This window comes from Pan paniscus, chromosome 4, assembly GCF_029289425.2.
Source record: "Pan paniscus chromosome 4, NHGRI_mPanPan1-v2.0_pri, whole genome shotgun sequence".
In the NCBI taxonomy this organism is placed as follows: Eukaryota; Metazoa; Chordata; class Mammalia; order Primates; family Hominidae; genus Pan; species Pan paniscus.
Window position 1 is genome coordinate 13953752 of NC_073253.2, and position 15863 is coordinate 13969614.

At 40.2% G+C, this 15863-nt stretch overlaps 1 protein-coding gene across 1 annotated transcript in view; it reads right to left on the reverse strand.

Annotated features, from left to right (window-relative positions):
• DNAH5 (dynein axonemal heavy chain 5) overlaps positions 1-15863 on the reverse strand; it is a 332345-nt gene that overhangs the window by 39569 nt on the left and 276913 nt on the right. Inside the window, exons 66-70 of the mRNA XM_008975442.5 lie at positions 12374-12617; positions 10939-11053; positions 10252-10442; positions 4557-4678; positions 2640-2789 (exon numbers count right to left, since the gene is read on the reverse strand). Of these exons, the coding sequence (XP_008973690.3) occupies positions 2640-2789; positions 4557-4678; positions 10252-10442; positions 10939-11053; positions 12374-12617 (822 nt within the window). The remainder of the gene's footprint in view (positions 1-2639; positions 2790-4556; positions 4679-10251; positions 10443-10938; positions 11054-12373; positions 12618-15863) is intronic.

The following is a 15863-nucleotide window of genomic DNA, read 5'->3' on the forward strand; positions in this document are numbered from 1 at the left end:
GCAGATGCCAGCCCCATGCTTCCTGTACAACCTGCAGAACCATGAGCCAATGAAACCTCTTTTCTTTACAAATTACCCAGTCTCAGGTATTTATTTATAGCAACGCACAAACGAACAAACCATGTTAGATAATTCACCTCATGCAACAGATATAAACCTTGGTCCATGACCCTCTCCTCTGTCCCAGGCAGTGCAACAGGTTTTAGGAACAGATCAGTGGACAAATGGCCCAGCCCTTATGAAGCTTGCCCCCCACCTCCATGCCAGGATGAGACATACATTGAGCAAGTAATAGCAAAATAACTAGTTTGAAGGATTTATGACTTGCAGGGTGACATGAAAGTATGAAACTGATTAATCTTGCAGGAATATGTCAGAGAAGGCTCCCTTGTGAAAGAAGCATTTAAGCTGTTGCTTGGATGATGAGTGGGATTTACTGAGGCAAAGAGGACAGCTAAGTGGGTCAGAGCATGTGCATTCTATGCAGAAGAAACATATGCAGAGACCCTGAAGGAGCAAAGAGCAAGTCACTGGCTAGGGACAGGAGGACACCCATAATAACTGATGTAAGAGTTAATTCAGGTGTGGCAAGCCAGGCTTCTGCACAGCCTGCCAGCCTTTAAAGAAAGCCAACACCCCACTGTGGAGTGCTGCATTTTCATACACTGCTCTTCACACAGCTCTGCAGAACTTGTTCATCCCAATATGTGGTCCCAATGCAACAGATTCAGCCTTTCAATGGGGGAGAAAATGAACGAATAACCTGCACACCTGTGCCAACCTCCCTTTGTTGAGTATTTTTTTTTTGAGATGGAGTCTCACCCTGGCACCTAGGCTGGGTGCAGTGGCACGATCTCAGTTCACTGCAAGCTCCACTTTCCAAGTTCAAGAGATTCTCCTGCCTCAGCCTCCCAAGTAGCTGGCATTACAGGTGCCACCACCATGCCTGGCTAATTTTTGCATTTTTAGCAGAAATGCGGTTTCACCATGTTGGCCAGACTGGTCTTGAACTCCTGACCTCGTGATCCACCTGCCTCAGCCTCCCAAAGTGCTGGGATTACAGGTGTGAGCCACCGCGCCTGACCTGTTGAGGATTTTTAAGACACAAATGCGTACCTCTCAGGAGACACACTCGGACAGTGCAGCATTTTTGCAATCAGGCAAGCACAGATGTGGACAGTCACATTCAGCCAAAATGCAGAGAATAAGAAATGCATATAGCCTGATGCTGCCTATGGGGAATGGGATTGAATGTATCTACATTGTAGACCTACTAATATGCTTCCCAGAAAGTTGTCAGGTTGAAAATCACAAAAGGATTCTAAAAGGAGAATAAGAACTTGAGAGAACATTTATCCAACAGGCCTTCTAAACCTTGTTTAGGACCTGGGCACTATAAGGGCCATGGGCAGATACTGCAGGACTTGAAAAGCCAATGAATGGCACCATATTTGCATTTCTTCTAGTGTGTGCAGAGTAGACTAGAGTATACAAGAAGAAATGTAAGGAGAACAGGTATGAGGCCATGGCTGTGGTAAGTCCAGGGATCGGAGAAGCTAAAGGGATCGGATGAAGATAAAGTTACAAAAAAGAGTTACTTAAATTTCAGCATTGAAGCAAATATAGCTTTCTATGGAAAAAGATAAGAAAGAGACTACTCAAACATTTCTTTCCACACTGTCCTTAAATAAGGCAACCATTTCACAATTCAGTTGGGCAGGATAAAAGTAATGAAACTGAGAAGAAAAACTGAAAGGAAAGGTGATCTCAGTGCCCCGAACTGTGAAACTCATTTTTCTTTTCTCAATAAATCATTGAATCTGGTTGTTTTCATGATTCCACAGTACCTAAGTGGACTTGGAGGTAGTTACTCCATAAGTTTTTAACACTCCCTCTGGAGAATGAAGGAGAAAATATCTTACATTCTATTATAAACCCAAGGCTATTGCTACTCCACAGCTCATTTGGAAAAGCCCTTAAGGAGTCAACCTGGGCTGAATATCAGCGTTAAACTTTTCATCATAAAGGCAAGACACAAGTCCTTTTAGTGGGTAAAGTCCCATGATACTAAGCCAGCAAATTAAAGGTCTTTAAACAGATGAATCATCTGGAGGCAGGATTCACATTTAAACCATATGTGAAATTCAGTTGTAAGACAACCTACTGACATCTAGAGCTGTGACATTTTTCTGGGGAAATGACTACGGTTTGGGCACACTGTCCTTCCCCCACTCTCTTCACCCTAATGCCTTTATGTTCTTCCTGCTTTCAGAAACACTGTTTTACTACCAGCAAAATGGAGCAGCCATATAATCTTTGATTGAATATAAAATGATATAAAAGAATAACGCATTACCTTTATGTTATACCTATATGCCAACCTTAGAATCATGGTTTTCTCATTTACTCCTATTGTAGCAGTTAGGTCAGAAAAAGTTACTAAATCACTTAGCCCAAACGTATGCCTCAAGACATCTATTTGTTTACTTTTCCATTTTTCACACATATTGCTAGAAAATCACACAGAGGCCTACAAGAAAATTCTCACTGGAATTCACATTTAAAATATTTTTTTAATTTAAAAGAAAATTCTCTTTAAAAATATTCTCTCATTTTTCTCTTTAATATGGACTTTTTACCTGGGCAATGGTTCTGTCAGGACACCAGGATCTAATAAGGAGAAGACGTCTGAAGCAGTCAAGAGATTTATCATAGGCGTTTGGAAGAGGTTCCTCCTCCGGGTTTTCCTTATCAAACCAAATTTTCCACATTTTCTCATTTCTCGATATCTGAAAATACCATGGGATAAAAACTGTGTCATGCCACCCAACAATCTTTCAGTAACAGGTCATAGATATGTTTCATCAAACCTCTGACCTCTCCAGATATGTGTAAATTATATTCCTCGGCTATTTTTTTATTTTATATTATAGAAAGTTTGACAGTGTAAAATCTAATGTCATTTGCTCCAAAGTCAGTCTATACTAACATCAGCCTACAACTACATTTCAAAGTAGGGAGAGTCGTGGGATATTTAATTTCTTCTATGCCTTTGTGGTAACAAATTTGTAAAGAATACAACAAAATCAATGGAAACTCATTTTCATTATTTCAACGAAGTCCGATTTGCTCCACAAAATCTTCTCATGTCAGGAACCAAATCTCATTCACTTATGTTTCCTCATTTCCCAGGACCACTCCTGACACAAAAGAAGACATTTAACACATGTTTATTATTGAATGAACAGCTTTTTGATCAATACTCTATTAATCTAGAGTAATTGGAAATACGCCAGTTAATATCATCAAATGAATGATCAGACACCTGCTACCCTTAGGCAACTGGGAAAGAGTAAAAGGACATAGTACATTAGCCTCTGCAGCTTAAAACACCAAAGAGAGGCAGGAATTACAATGGTAAGCAGATCAGAAACACTGAACAAACAAATAATGTCTACAGATAAATATCATCTTATGTTCTCTGGTATATTCCTTTTCATCAAGGGTTCCAATGTCTTTCTTGGGATATAATCAAAGGCAAATCATTCCAGGTTCATATTTAGAAAGTACCATGTAAGAATAAAAATAGTAACTTCTTTCGATCATGAAAGACTACTTAATATTGAGGGGTTTCGTGCATAAGATATCATCTCCAGAAGGTAGCAACTTCAATATCAATGGTCTAGGCAAGGCCACTGGGGGTAATCCTACTGGGGAATAACCCGAAAGAATGGTTTGTACCCCTAAGTACATGGTAGTAATAATAAACACCACCAGTGATAAGCCAAAACATAAAAGGATAGCAGAACATAAGCAAATGGTCAACTTAAACTGAGGAAGTCAAGAACCAACTTTAAGACATTTCGTCATCAAAAAAAGCCTTCAACTTATAGCTGGATAAAGCCACCCTGCTGCCAAACTCATTTCTCTATGGTCACCTGATTTTCAATAACCTGTTTCTTGGCTTGTCCCAATTCAATTCTCTACACCCAACTTCCATGATTCCAGCACATGCAAAGTTCATCAGGAGCTGGCTGATTCTAGAAAGATGATAACTTCTAAAGAGATTTCAGGAGATTCATACCCAGGTGCCTAACTAAGTCAAATAATGGGAAGGGCAGGAGAGGAAGAAGAAGAGGGAGAGAAACAAGAGGCAAGAAAGGAAATTTAGCATTTAGAGGCAGGCTGTTCATATGTCTTTTCATTTAACCTCTAGAAAGAAGGAAAAGGCTTTTTAAGTCTATCTAATTATTTAATCTAATTGCATCTATCAGTTTTTCTACTTGTGGACATCCGATTGGTGATACTAACATATGGCCCAGGATGGCACTGGTTAAAGTTCCTGGGCACATTTCTACCTGCAAGATCAGTTAACGATGAGCAGAGAATGCCTTATCAGAGTGTAAGTGTGCTTTCAAGAAGGTCAAGCACATGTAATACCATTTTAAGAGTGACAATATTAAGAACTCTCTCTCTTCCACAAATATTGTATCCAGTGATAAATCAGAAAGCTGCTCAACATGACATTAGCTTAAGTTGATTCAAAGCACAGTTACCTGGTCAAGGACATCTGAAAACTGTCTGAGTTTGCTAAGTTCCACCAAATTCAGCCACGTTATGTCCAGGATCCATTTTGATGGTTTTGGAGGACAAGCTTTAAGGTCTAATGAGGCACCTCCTTTAAAATTAAATATTAAATTATCAGATTTCCCTTCCTTCACTGTAAAACAATCTATTTAGTAAAATTTGTATTATTTTAATTTTAGTTATTTTACTACTTTCACTTTTTTAAGCACGGAAATATAAATCATAGTGAGAAACATGCAACATTTAATAAATCAATAGATAATTTTAGAAAAAACTCATGTAATCATCAGTAATATAACTTTGGAATCAGGCAGATGCTGGATTCTGTCCTAGTTTCCCCCGGACAAGGTCTGAGACAAGCCATTTCATTTGTCTAGGTCTCTAATTCCAAATTAGTAAAATAAGAATAATTAAACCTGTGTCACAATGTATGCGTGTAAAGCACACAAAACAGGATAGAGGACATGGCAGAGGGTCACTAAATGAGCATCAGTTGTCAATATTAAGAATTGCCCAATATTAGCACAAGCTAATATTCAATACATACTTTATCTAGAAATGTTAGTAGTACTAGACGTGTTTGAAGGATTCTCTTCTATAAATCAGTATATACTTACATCTACCTTGAACACACCCCAAGGGTTCCATGCTATATCACTTATGCCTGTGGTTATACCCTAAGCTAACCACAACAAACATTTCCATTTGGTACTGACCCTTATCTTTTTACTGATGATTTACCAAAGCTCATGTAACCCACATAACTCTGACAGCAATGTAACAAAAATGACACCTTAAAAATGTTTTTGTTGTCCACTTCAGAACAACTGAATGTGTGAGCAATCGTATTTTAAAAAAGAGTTAAGAATAAAGGATAAAGTTAAGAATTAAGGATAAAATATACTATTTAATAAATAACATCCATTAAAGAATATCAAGGAAAATATGCTCTATGCATTATTCTTTCTTTCTTTCTTTCTTTTGAGATGGAGTCTCGTTCTGTAGCCCAGGCTGGAGTGCAGTGGCACGATCTCGGTTCACTGCAAGCTCCGCCTCCCAGGTTCATGCCATTCTCCTGCCTCAGCCTCCCGAGTAGCTGGGACTACAGGCACCCGCCACCATGCCCATCTAATTTTTCATATTTTTAGTGAAGACGAGGTTTCACCGTGTTAGCCAGGATGGTATCGATCTCCTGACCTCGTGGTCTGCCCACCTCGGCCTCCCAAAGTGCTGTTATTATTTTTTTTTTTTTTGAGATGGAGTTTCACTCTTGTTGCCCAGGCTAGAGTGCAATGGCGTGATCTCGGCTCCCAACCTCTGCCTCCCAGGTTCAAGCAATTCTCCTTTCTCAGCCTCCTGAGTAGCAGGGATTACAGGCATGCATGACCACGCCTGGCTAATTTTGTATTTTTAGTAGAGGCGGGGTTTCTCCATGTTTGTCAGGCTGGTCTCGAACTCCGGACCCCAGGTGATTTGCCCGCCTCAGCCTCCCTCCCAAAGCACTGGGATTAAAGACATGAGCCACCGCGCCCGGCCTACGCATTATTCATAAAATGATAAAATCAATCCATTTGGCCACTTTAAAAATCTTTGTTTGAACAGAGTAGGTTATAAACAAATGATAATACTCAAGATATTTATTGAGCTAATATCTATTTTATCCAGGCACCATGTACACTACTAAATTGTTATTTTTTGCCAAATCCATCAAAATGTATTTACAATGAGGTCAGTATGGCCTTGAAGCCAATTTGAAGAAAATATTAGCTCGTAAAATGAAAACAGATTGTTTTAACACCAGTGAGCAAAGACCTAAAGACAATGCATTGTGTTGAATAAAATGTTGCACCTTAGCAACTGTCCATTTTCCAACAAATTGAAAAGAGTAAGACATCCACCAGAGGGTTAGGGAAAGGCTATTCACAGAAAGGAAAGGGTGTTCCTCGCGGGCCAGAGTATTATTCATTGTTTAGTAGCCGGTAACTATGTCATGACTAACCTGCCGGCTCCCAAAGTACACAATTAGGCACAAATAGTGATTGTAACTTGGGGGAGAGAACATATTCCTGAATAATGTGGTAACAAATTAAATAGACCCTTGATGAATAAATAGCTGAAAGGAATAATTCGAAATAAATTGTCCAGATAATTGAGAACTGTGCTGTTCCCTTCTTTCCTCAAACTCTTGCTTTGGGAAAAAAAAAAAAAAGTAAGTTGGGGTTTTTACCGTAATACTTTGTGAAAATGATACATGCTTATAATGAAAGTTTTATACAAGCTATGCCACACAATCATAAATTGTCACAGCTAAGGCAGACTTAGAGAATAATCTAGGCTGAGCCTTTCCCATCTTAGAAATGACTGAAAGACCACCATCCAAATACTGTTGAGGCCAAGAGCAGTGGCCCACATCTGTCATCCCAGGACTTTGGGAGGAAAAGGCAAGAGGACAGCTTAACCCAGAAGTTTGAGACCAGCTGGGGCAACATAATGAGACTTCATCTCTACAAAAAATTTAAAAGTTAGCTGGATGTACTGGCATGAGCTTGTAGTCCTAGCTACTCAGGAGGATCACCTAAGCCCAGGAGTTTGAGGTTACAGTGAGTTGTGATTGCACCACTGCACTCTAGCTTGGGTGACAGAGCAAGACCCTGTCTTCAAAAAAAAAAAAAAAATGGAAATCTGTTGTGGCTATTGGGCTTAAAAGCTGCTACAACAGAATATCACATTCTAGGAGGCACTCTGCTTATCAACAACTGAAATTTATTTATCACAGTTCTGGAGGATGGGAATTCCAAGTTCAAGGCACCAGTGATTTGGTGTCTGGTGAGAGCTCACTTCTGGTTCATAGAAGACCATATTCTCACTGCAATTCTTACATAGTGCAGGAGTTGGGGTCTCTCTTGAGCCCCTTTTTTTGTGAGAGGGAGTCTTGCTCTGTCACCCAGGCTGGAGTGCAGTGGCGCAATCTCGGCTCACTGCAACCTCCGCCTCCCAGGTTCAAATGATTCTCCTGCCTCAGTCTCCCAAGTAGCTGGGACTACAGGTGTGAGCCACCACTCCTGGCTAATTTTTTTTGTATTTTAGTAGAGATGGTGTTTCACCATGTTGGCCAGGCTGGTCTTGAACTCCTGACCTCAAGTGATCTGACCACCTCAGCCTTCCAAAGTGCTGGGATTACAGACTTGAGCCACCGCACCTGGGTGGGCCTCTCTTATAAGGGCATCAATCCCTTATCTTGACTCTGCCCCTATGACCTAATCACCTCCCAAAAATCCCTCCATCTCATGCCATAACCTTGGGGTTTAGGTTTTCATCATACAAATTTTAGTCGGATACAAACATTTGCACCATAACACTATCTAAATAACATTTTAAATTATGTTAAATGATTTTAAAGTCCTTACAGAGAGAGTTTATGTCACCAGGTAGCTCTCATCAACCTAACCATCGAAGGGCAGATTTGCAACATAATCCTGCTCCAAAGTTTCCTCTGAAACTGTTTCATAAAGCAGCGTTACAAACAGCTGTTGAAAGCCAAAGACCCATGACAACCAGTCCAACCCATACAAGCATCAGACTAATCAAAATAACTAAAGTGATGAAGATAATATAATGATGGCCATCATTTGCTAAGCATATCCTATGTATCAGGATTTACATAAACTGTGTAAATTCTCAATAATCCTACTATGTAGATTTTACTATCCTTGTATTATAGACAAGGAAACTGGAGTTTGAAAAGGGTAAATGACCTTCTCAAGATCAAGAAAGTGACAAAGCCAACACATATTTTAACTCTCAACTTCCTAACTCTAAATCTTATGTTTGCTATCATGAAGACAAACTGTGATATGCTTCAAAGTATTTCAACAAGAGCTGGACACTCTCTTCAAAGCTATTTCTATGTGGAAATACATTTCATGCCTGAGTTGAGAACGACAGGAACAACAATCCATTGAAAAGCTCTAGAAACGGGGGACTAGAGTCACTGAGGCCAGAAATTAGTAACATATTAAGGGTTCACCAGAGAAGGCAGCTCTTACATCTACACATCTTTCTCTCCAGAGACTCATCTGTCACTTATTCTGATTTAGGAAATTTGGAAAATAAGGTTCAAATATAGCTAAAGAGTAAGTGTTTAATGGTTAGACACAATTAAAGAGAGAGAGATTGTCTATAATTTAACCATTTCTAAGTTCAAATCTAAACAGATGGGTCTTTGTTGCTACTATAAGATATATATATACACACACATGCATATGTATATGCATATGAAAATGCATTTGCATATGTATGACTATGGACCTATAACCCCCACCAGGGCACAGCATGTGTATACCTACATTCCTTCCCTATTGTTCCCCTAGGGGTCATCTTCAAGTTCTCCTACAAACCTACTCTCATGTTAAGCATGAAAATCTCCTGCTAGATAAAATTATGTCGTATCTCTAAAGACTTGGTTTAGAAAGGTATACTAGATGAATCTATTTAGACCCTGGCATCATTTTCATAGTGTTATGGGATGAATATTGTGTCTCCCCAAAACTCATATGTTGAAACCCTATATCTCAATTCTGACGGTCCTGGGAGGTGAGGCCATCGAGACATAATTATGATTAGATGAGGTCATGAAGGTGGAGCCCTTAGGAATGAGATTAGTGCCCTTATAATAGTCACTAGAGAGCTTGCTTCCTCTTCTCTGCTCCCCAGCATGTGAAGATGCAATGAGAAGACAGTTGTCTACAACCCAGAAGAGGCTCCTCACTAGAATCCACTGTGCTGCACTCTGATCTGGGACTTCCAACTTCTAGAACTGTGAAAAATAAATGTCTGTTGTTTATTAGCCACCCAGTCTATAGTAATTTCTTATAGCATTGAGAACTAAGATACACAGTTACTTCAAATATTTTTTTCAAGACATTCAAGAATGTGATAGTGAATTTATGTTTTCCAGCCTTCCGCTGGGCTGTTTCGTTTGAATGGCCCAGGGGACACGGCTGTGAGCAATGCTTCAGTAGATGCAGAATAAATCATCCACAGGATGAGCTGCACAGGGTCCTCATCCGCTTCACTCATCACCCAGTCACTTTGTTTTATCTACATCACACCAGCCTCACTCCACCAGAGGCCCTGACCTGATGCCATCCCTTCTGCTTCAGCCCTCTTCCCCTAAATGTTCCCATGGCCAGCACCTCCTGCTCTTTCAGGTCTTTGCCCACCTACCGATCTCTTAGGAATGCCACCCCATTAAATATCCCATTGAATACCCCACTTAAAGCTTGAAGCTTCTCCCACTTCACAATGCCCTGTAACTTCCCATCCCTCTCATCCTGCTCTGTTTTCCATAGGACTTACCATCTTCCCACTCACTATAAAATTCATTTATTATTTTATTTTTTTCTGTACCCTCCCTAAATCTATATATGCTTTTCAAGGGTTTTTGTTCACTGACATGCCCCAAATACCTATTCCATGCCCAGGTATACAGTAGGCCCTCAATAGACAGTTATCAGTCAAGAAAAGAACAAATAAAATATCTCATCTAAATGCAGTCTTACATAATGCAAGGAAATTGTTATAACCAAAAAATGTACTGCAAAGGCTTTCACAATAACTCCTCCATCTGCACCTGTGCGCTATAGTCTCTATTCTTATATTGACCTTTAATAAGAGTGAGAAACTCTTCATGCTTGACTCGGTTCCTCTGGATGTCAATCTTTAGGGTAAGCAACAAGGTGAACAGGAATTTGTGCTCCTCGTACAGCCCTCGGGCAGCATACTTATAAACCTCGTAGGTCATGCGCTCGATGATATTAGCAATCCTCTTGCTTGTAATCGGGCTCTTGACAGACCTGGTGAAGAGAACATTTAAATCAGGCTTATCCCACTGCCCTTTTCAATTGTCTGTAAAAACAATTGTCTTTAATGGAAAATAAGTAACTTTGGAGGAAGAACTCTTATTTTTACACATCAAGAGAAAGCCTCCTAAATCTAAAATAACAAGAATTCTCTCAACATGAAATAACATAACAGAATCCCGAATGTTGTCTAAATCAATTCTACCTGCAGGGCATCATCACTCACAACGATATCTTGGGAATTTTCTTGTTTAACAGAAACATACGAAGCCAAAGGAATCAAATCAATGGATAAATAGTTGGTAGAGTTTTCTCTGGGCATAAAATGGCAAATCAGAATGATTTGTTAACACATTGGTAATTACACTGATCTGAGATTTAAAAAAGAAAGAGACTCTTACTAACAAAGGAGAAGGAAGTTATAAATGTAATGTCATCATTTTAGTGCACAGATATAGAATTCAGCTTGGCTTCCCACGTACAGACGTACCTGGCTAAGGAAAGGTCAAATAAGCCCAGAAACTGGCGAAGCGAAGTCTGATACATCTCATTAACCAAGCGCATCTCAGTAATGAGGAAGTAGAGGATGCTGCCCCGCGTAGCCACTGGAAGACAAAGAGCAAGGTTGCATGTGCTACGAGAGAGGAAAATAAATGATCCATGCAAAGAGATCAGCCTAAACTCTAAATGAAAACAACAACTTTTATTTTAGGCAGTGGCTGCCTACCAGATATGGGATACAAAGCAATACTCATTTATTAATATATTTATTTATTATTTACAACATTTTGTAAGTAATCAACTATTTGTATTTATTAAATGGTACTTCTCATTTTAGAATCTCTAGACCCCTCGTAAAAATATTTTACTATTTTTACTGCAGGTAGAAAAGACAACCAAAGAGATTTCAAAGGTTGTGTGTTTAACACCCAGCAAGCGAGGTAGCCATTAGGGACCTCATCCTTAAGTTCCAGGGAGAAGCCATGCCTAACCTGGGCTTCAAGTCTGCAAAACAAGCCATTGCAAAGATGATGCTTCTGCCTCTCTAACAATAAACGACACTTTAATTATTATTATTATTTTTTTGATACGGAGTTTTGCTCTTGTCCCCCAGGCTGGAGTACAGTGGCGTGATCTCGGCTCACTGCAACCTCCGCCTCCTGGGTTTAAGAGATTCTCCTGCCTCAGCCTCCTGAGTAGCTGGGATTACAGGCGCCCACCACCATGCCTGGCTAATTTTTTTTTCTCTTGTATTTTTAGTAGAAACAGAGTTTCACCATGTTATCCAGGCTGGTCTCATTATGTTGACCAGGCTTGTCTCAAACTCCTGACCTCAGATGATCTGCCCACCTCAGCCTCCCAAAGTGCTGGGATTATAGGCGTGAGCAACCATGCCCGGCCGATTATTTGTTAAGAGGAATAATAAAATACTAAAAGATAGCCGATCCAACTGAATTATTTAGCAGGTTTCTCTTGTACAAGGCCAATTTGCAAATTGGTGGCTGAGGATAAAAATCTCCCAAGAGACCACAGAACTACCTTCCTAACACAAAAACTATAAACAAAATACCAACATAGTGTTACCAAACGATAAATAACTGTGCACTAATTCCTCAGATTTCATTAATTTGTAGTCATCAGATTTTTAAAAATTCTCCTTCTTTACTTTCTAACATCAAAATAAGTTTATGAGAACCTTAAAGGATTTACCAACTAACATGAATGACAAGTACCCAGAAAATTTATACCATTATAAAAAAATTTTGACCTCCATTTTACAGACTATTTCCCAACAGAAATTCCACAAAACACCTCCACTTTGCATAATCATTTGTATAACTCCCTCACATCCTTCCATTTCTCTAATTCTCATTCCTCTCTCATTTCATTTTCCTGTGACATTTGTCTTTCATTACCAAACTCACCAGGTCTATATTCCTCCCGGGCTGAGTTAATTTGAACTTCTGTCTCAGCAGAAATTTCTAGCTTCTGTGTCACCTCCTCGGCTGTCCTTTTTGTGTTACTCAGCACGACAATGAGACTTTCATCTTCTACCAGGGACCCCTGGGTACTTGTCAGGCGGTAAAGCAAGTTATCTTCTAGTTCCTTCATCCTTCTTTTGTTTGCAGTTACATCTTCCATCAGATGAGTTCTTTCTTTCTCCAATTCCTATTAATTTGCATAAATATATTTTCTACCTCAATTAACAACTCTTGTTGAGTATTCCTTAAGACGTTAACCTACATGGCTGCTTTGAAGCTCCCGTACTGCATTTATCATAATCAACTGCAGGAAATATGGACATCAAAAAAGAAGGGCCGGGCGCAGTGGCTCACACCTGTAATCCCAGCACTTTGGGAGGCAGAGGCGGGTGGATCATTTGAAGTCGAAAGTTCAAGACCAGCCTGGTCAACGTGGTAAAACCCCGTCTCTACTAAAATACAAAAAAAAATAGCTGGGTGTGGTGGCGCATACCTGTAGTCCCAGCACTTTAGGAGGCGGAGGCGGGTGGATCATTTGAGGTCAGGAGTTTGAGACCAGCCTGGCCAACATAGTGAAAACCTGTCTCTACTAAAATACAAAAAAATTAGCTGGGCATGGTGGCTCATGCCTGTAGTCCCAGCTGCTTGGGAAACTGAAGCAGGAGAATCCCTTGAGCCAGGGAGGCAGAGGTTGCAGTGAGCTGAGATCATGCAACTGCACTCCAGTCTGGACGACAGAGTGAGACTCTAACATAAAATAAAATAAAAAATAAAATGTTAAAAAAAAAAGGAGGAGGAGAAGTAACAGAGGAAGGCAGAGTAGGTGCCAAGCAACATGAAACCTGCAAAAAATACTACCAGCATCCCTTTAATCACCCATTTATTTTCTCAAGTCACATCAGTTTCAAGTGATTGCTGTGATTATATTTAATATTATACATATAATCTTCTTTTGAAGGGGAAATATATTTGAAGACAAAGATATATATCTCTGATTAAATAGGTTTACTTCTGCCTACTTTCTTAAGAGAGTTCCATTATTGTTTAAATGTGGTTATTTCAAACTTGCTAATTGAAAAAGTATCCAAGTCTGTGAAAAACTACTCTCGGAAATCTTAGGCAAGCAACTGAGCTGCAACTGTGAGCACGTTTAAATTGAAAAGTCTTCTTGGCCTGCTGTTCTCTCCAAAAGCAGAAAAGTTTTGCATCTTTTCTGAGGGAGCTTTGGAGACAGCTGGGAGAGTGAAGCCTTGGAAGACTATTATCCTTATTGGCCTTTTCTTCCTCTTGGCAGCTTGGAGAGGGAGAGATAGAGGAAGAGAAGGACAGAAAAGATGGAGGTGGTGGCAAGGGTGGGAGAAGGAGAAATACGTGTGACACCAAGCAAGCCACAGGAAGAGGAAGCCCAAAGGCAGGAAGACAAAACAGAAATATGCTTCTGGCACCAAGTCAAATTGTACATGGATATCAACTTGCTATATGAGAGACTCTATCTGTGATGCTAAAGAAAAGAATCAAAAATGGAAAGAACAATAAAATGATACGTACAAATTTAAAATGAAACTTATGTATTAGAGAGTTTATTTGAAGAGCTTCCTGGATATGGAGTCCATTGACAATTTGCCTATGTTTAACTGCATTTATAATGTACAATTCATTATAAGTAAAATACGGAGAAACCAGGGTTAAGTGCAGGTGACAAACAGCAAAATCACAGGAGCTTTACCTGTGATTTTGACAGTGTGTTTGACAGTTCTGACTGGACTCACGGCAGCTACCTGAACGTATGGTACCAAGCTCACATCTCTAGACCAGCTTCAGAAATCTACATTCTCAATTGGGTACTCTGGATATGACTCAGTAGGTGATATGGTTTGGCTCTGTGCCCCCACTCAAATCTCACCTTGAATTGTAATCCCCACAATCCCCAAGTGTCAAGGGTGGCACCAGGTAAAGGTAATGGGGTCATGAGGGCAGTTTCCCCCATGCTGTTCTCATAACAGTGAGTGAATTCTCACAAGATCTGATGGTTTTATCAGCATCTGGCACTTCCCCTGCTTGTACTCACTCTGTCTTGCCACCCTGTGAAGAAGGTGCCTGCTTCTCCTTTGCCTTCCGCCATGATGGTAAGTTTCCTGAGGCCTCCCCAGCCATGCAGAACTGTGAGTCAATTAAACCTCTTTCCTTTATAAATTACCCAGTCTCGGGTATTTCTTCATAGCAGTGAGAGAATGGACTAATACAGTAGGTTTTATAGATTCTACTCCCTATTGAGAGAGCCAGAAATCTAGAGTGATGCAGTGATGAATCATATGAAACCATATAAAACATAATGGACTACTCACTGATTACATGATTAATTACACAATTTACCTTTGTTATGATCCGGTATGCACACAGACATGGAGGGAAAGGAGAGGCCAGACCCAGCCCAAACCGTCACTGTTAACCATTACTCAAGTTCTTCCCTTTAGTGGCTCTTACAATTATTCATTTTTAGTACTTAGTTTATGCTTACGAGAAACTTATCCCCATACTACTCCATGAATTACATTTTGTTTTAAACAGTATCGCTATGCTGATGACTCCCAAGTTTATATCTCAGCTTCAGATCATACCTCCTTTCAACTCTCCACTTGGACATCTAAGAGACGTCTCCTACTTAGCACCATCAGCAAAACTAAACGTCTGATCCTCCCTTCAAACATGCTCAACCTCACCCTTCCACAGCCCAGCAAATGGCAACACTATTGTTCTAGATGCTCTGGCCAAAACCTTTGAACCCTGCTTGGTCACTTTCTTCTCCTCAAATTCAACAACAAATTCATTGGCAAGTTCTATGATCTCCACTTCAAAATGAGATTCAGAATCTAATCATTTCTCACTCCCTCCACTATCACCACCCTGGTTTAAACTATCACCGTCACCCTCCTCTAAATTAGGAGGTCTAAACAGGTCTCCCTACCCCAGCCTTACCCCCTGGTCTACTCCCAGCCCAGCAGTCAGAATGATGCTACTAAAACATACTTCCTCTCTCAAAACCCTCCAGTGGCCAATCTTTCCACTCAGAGTGAAAGGTAAAGACCTTACCAAGGCCTATAAGGCTCTACCAAGCTGCCCCCTCCTTCATTACTGCTGGGACTTCATTTCCTACTTTTCTCCCCTTTTTCACTTTGCTCTAGCCATGTTTGCTATTTCCTACATCAGTGGTTTTCAAATTTCAGTGCATTAGGATCACCTGGAAGGCTTGTGCTGTAGGCCTGGAACAGCATCTGGGAATTTGCACTTCTAATCCCATGTGATGTGATGCTGCTATTCCAGGAAACATGCTTTGAGACTCACTGTCTTAAACACACAAGGAACTCTCTTGCCTCAGGGCCTCTGCATTAGCTGCTGCTCTGTCAGGTCTGTTCTTCTTCCAAATAACTCACTC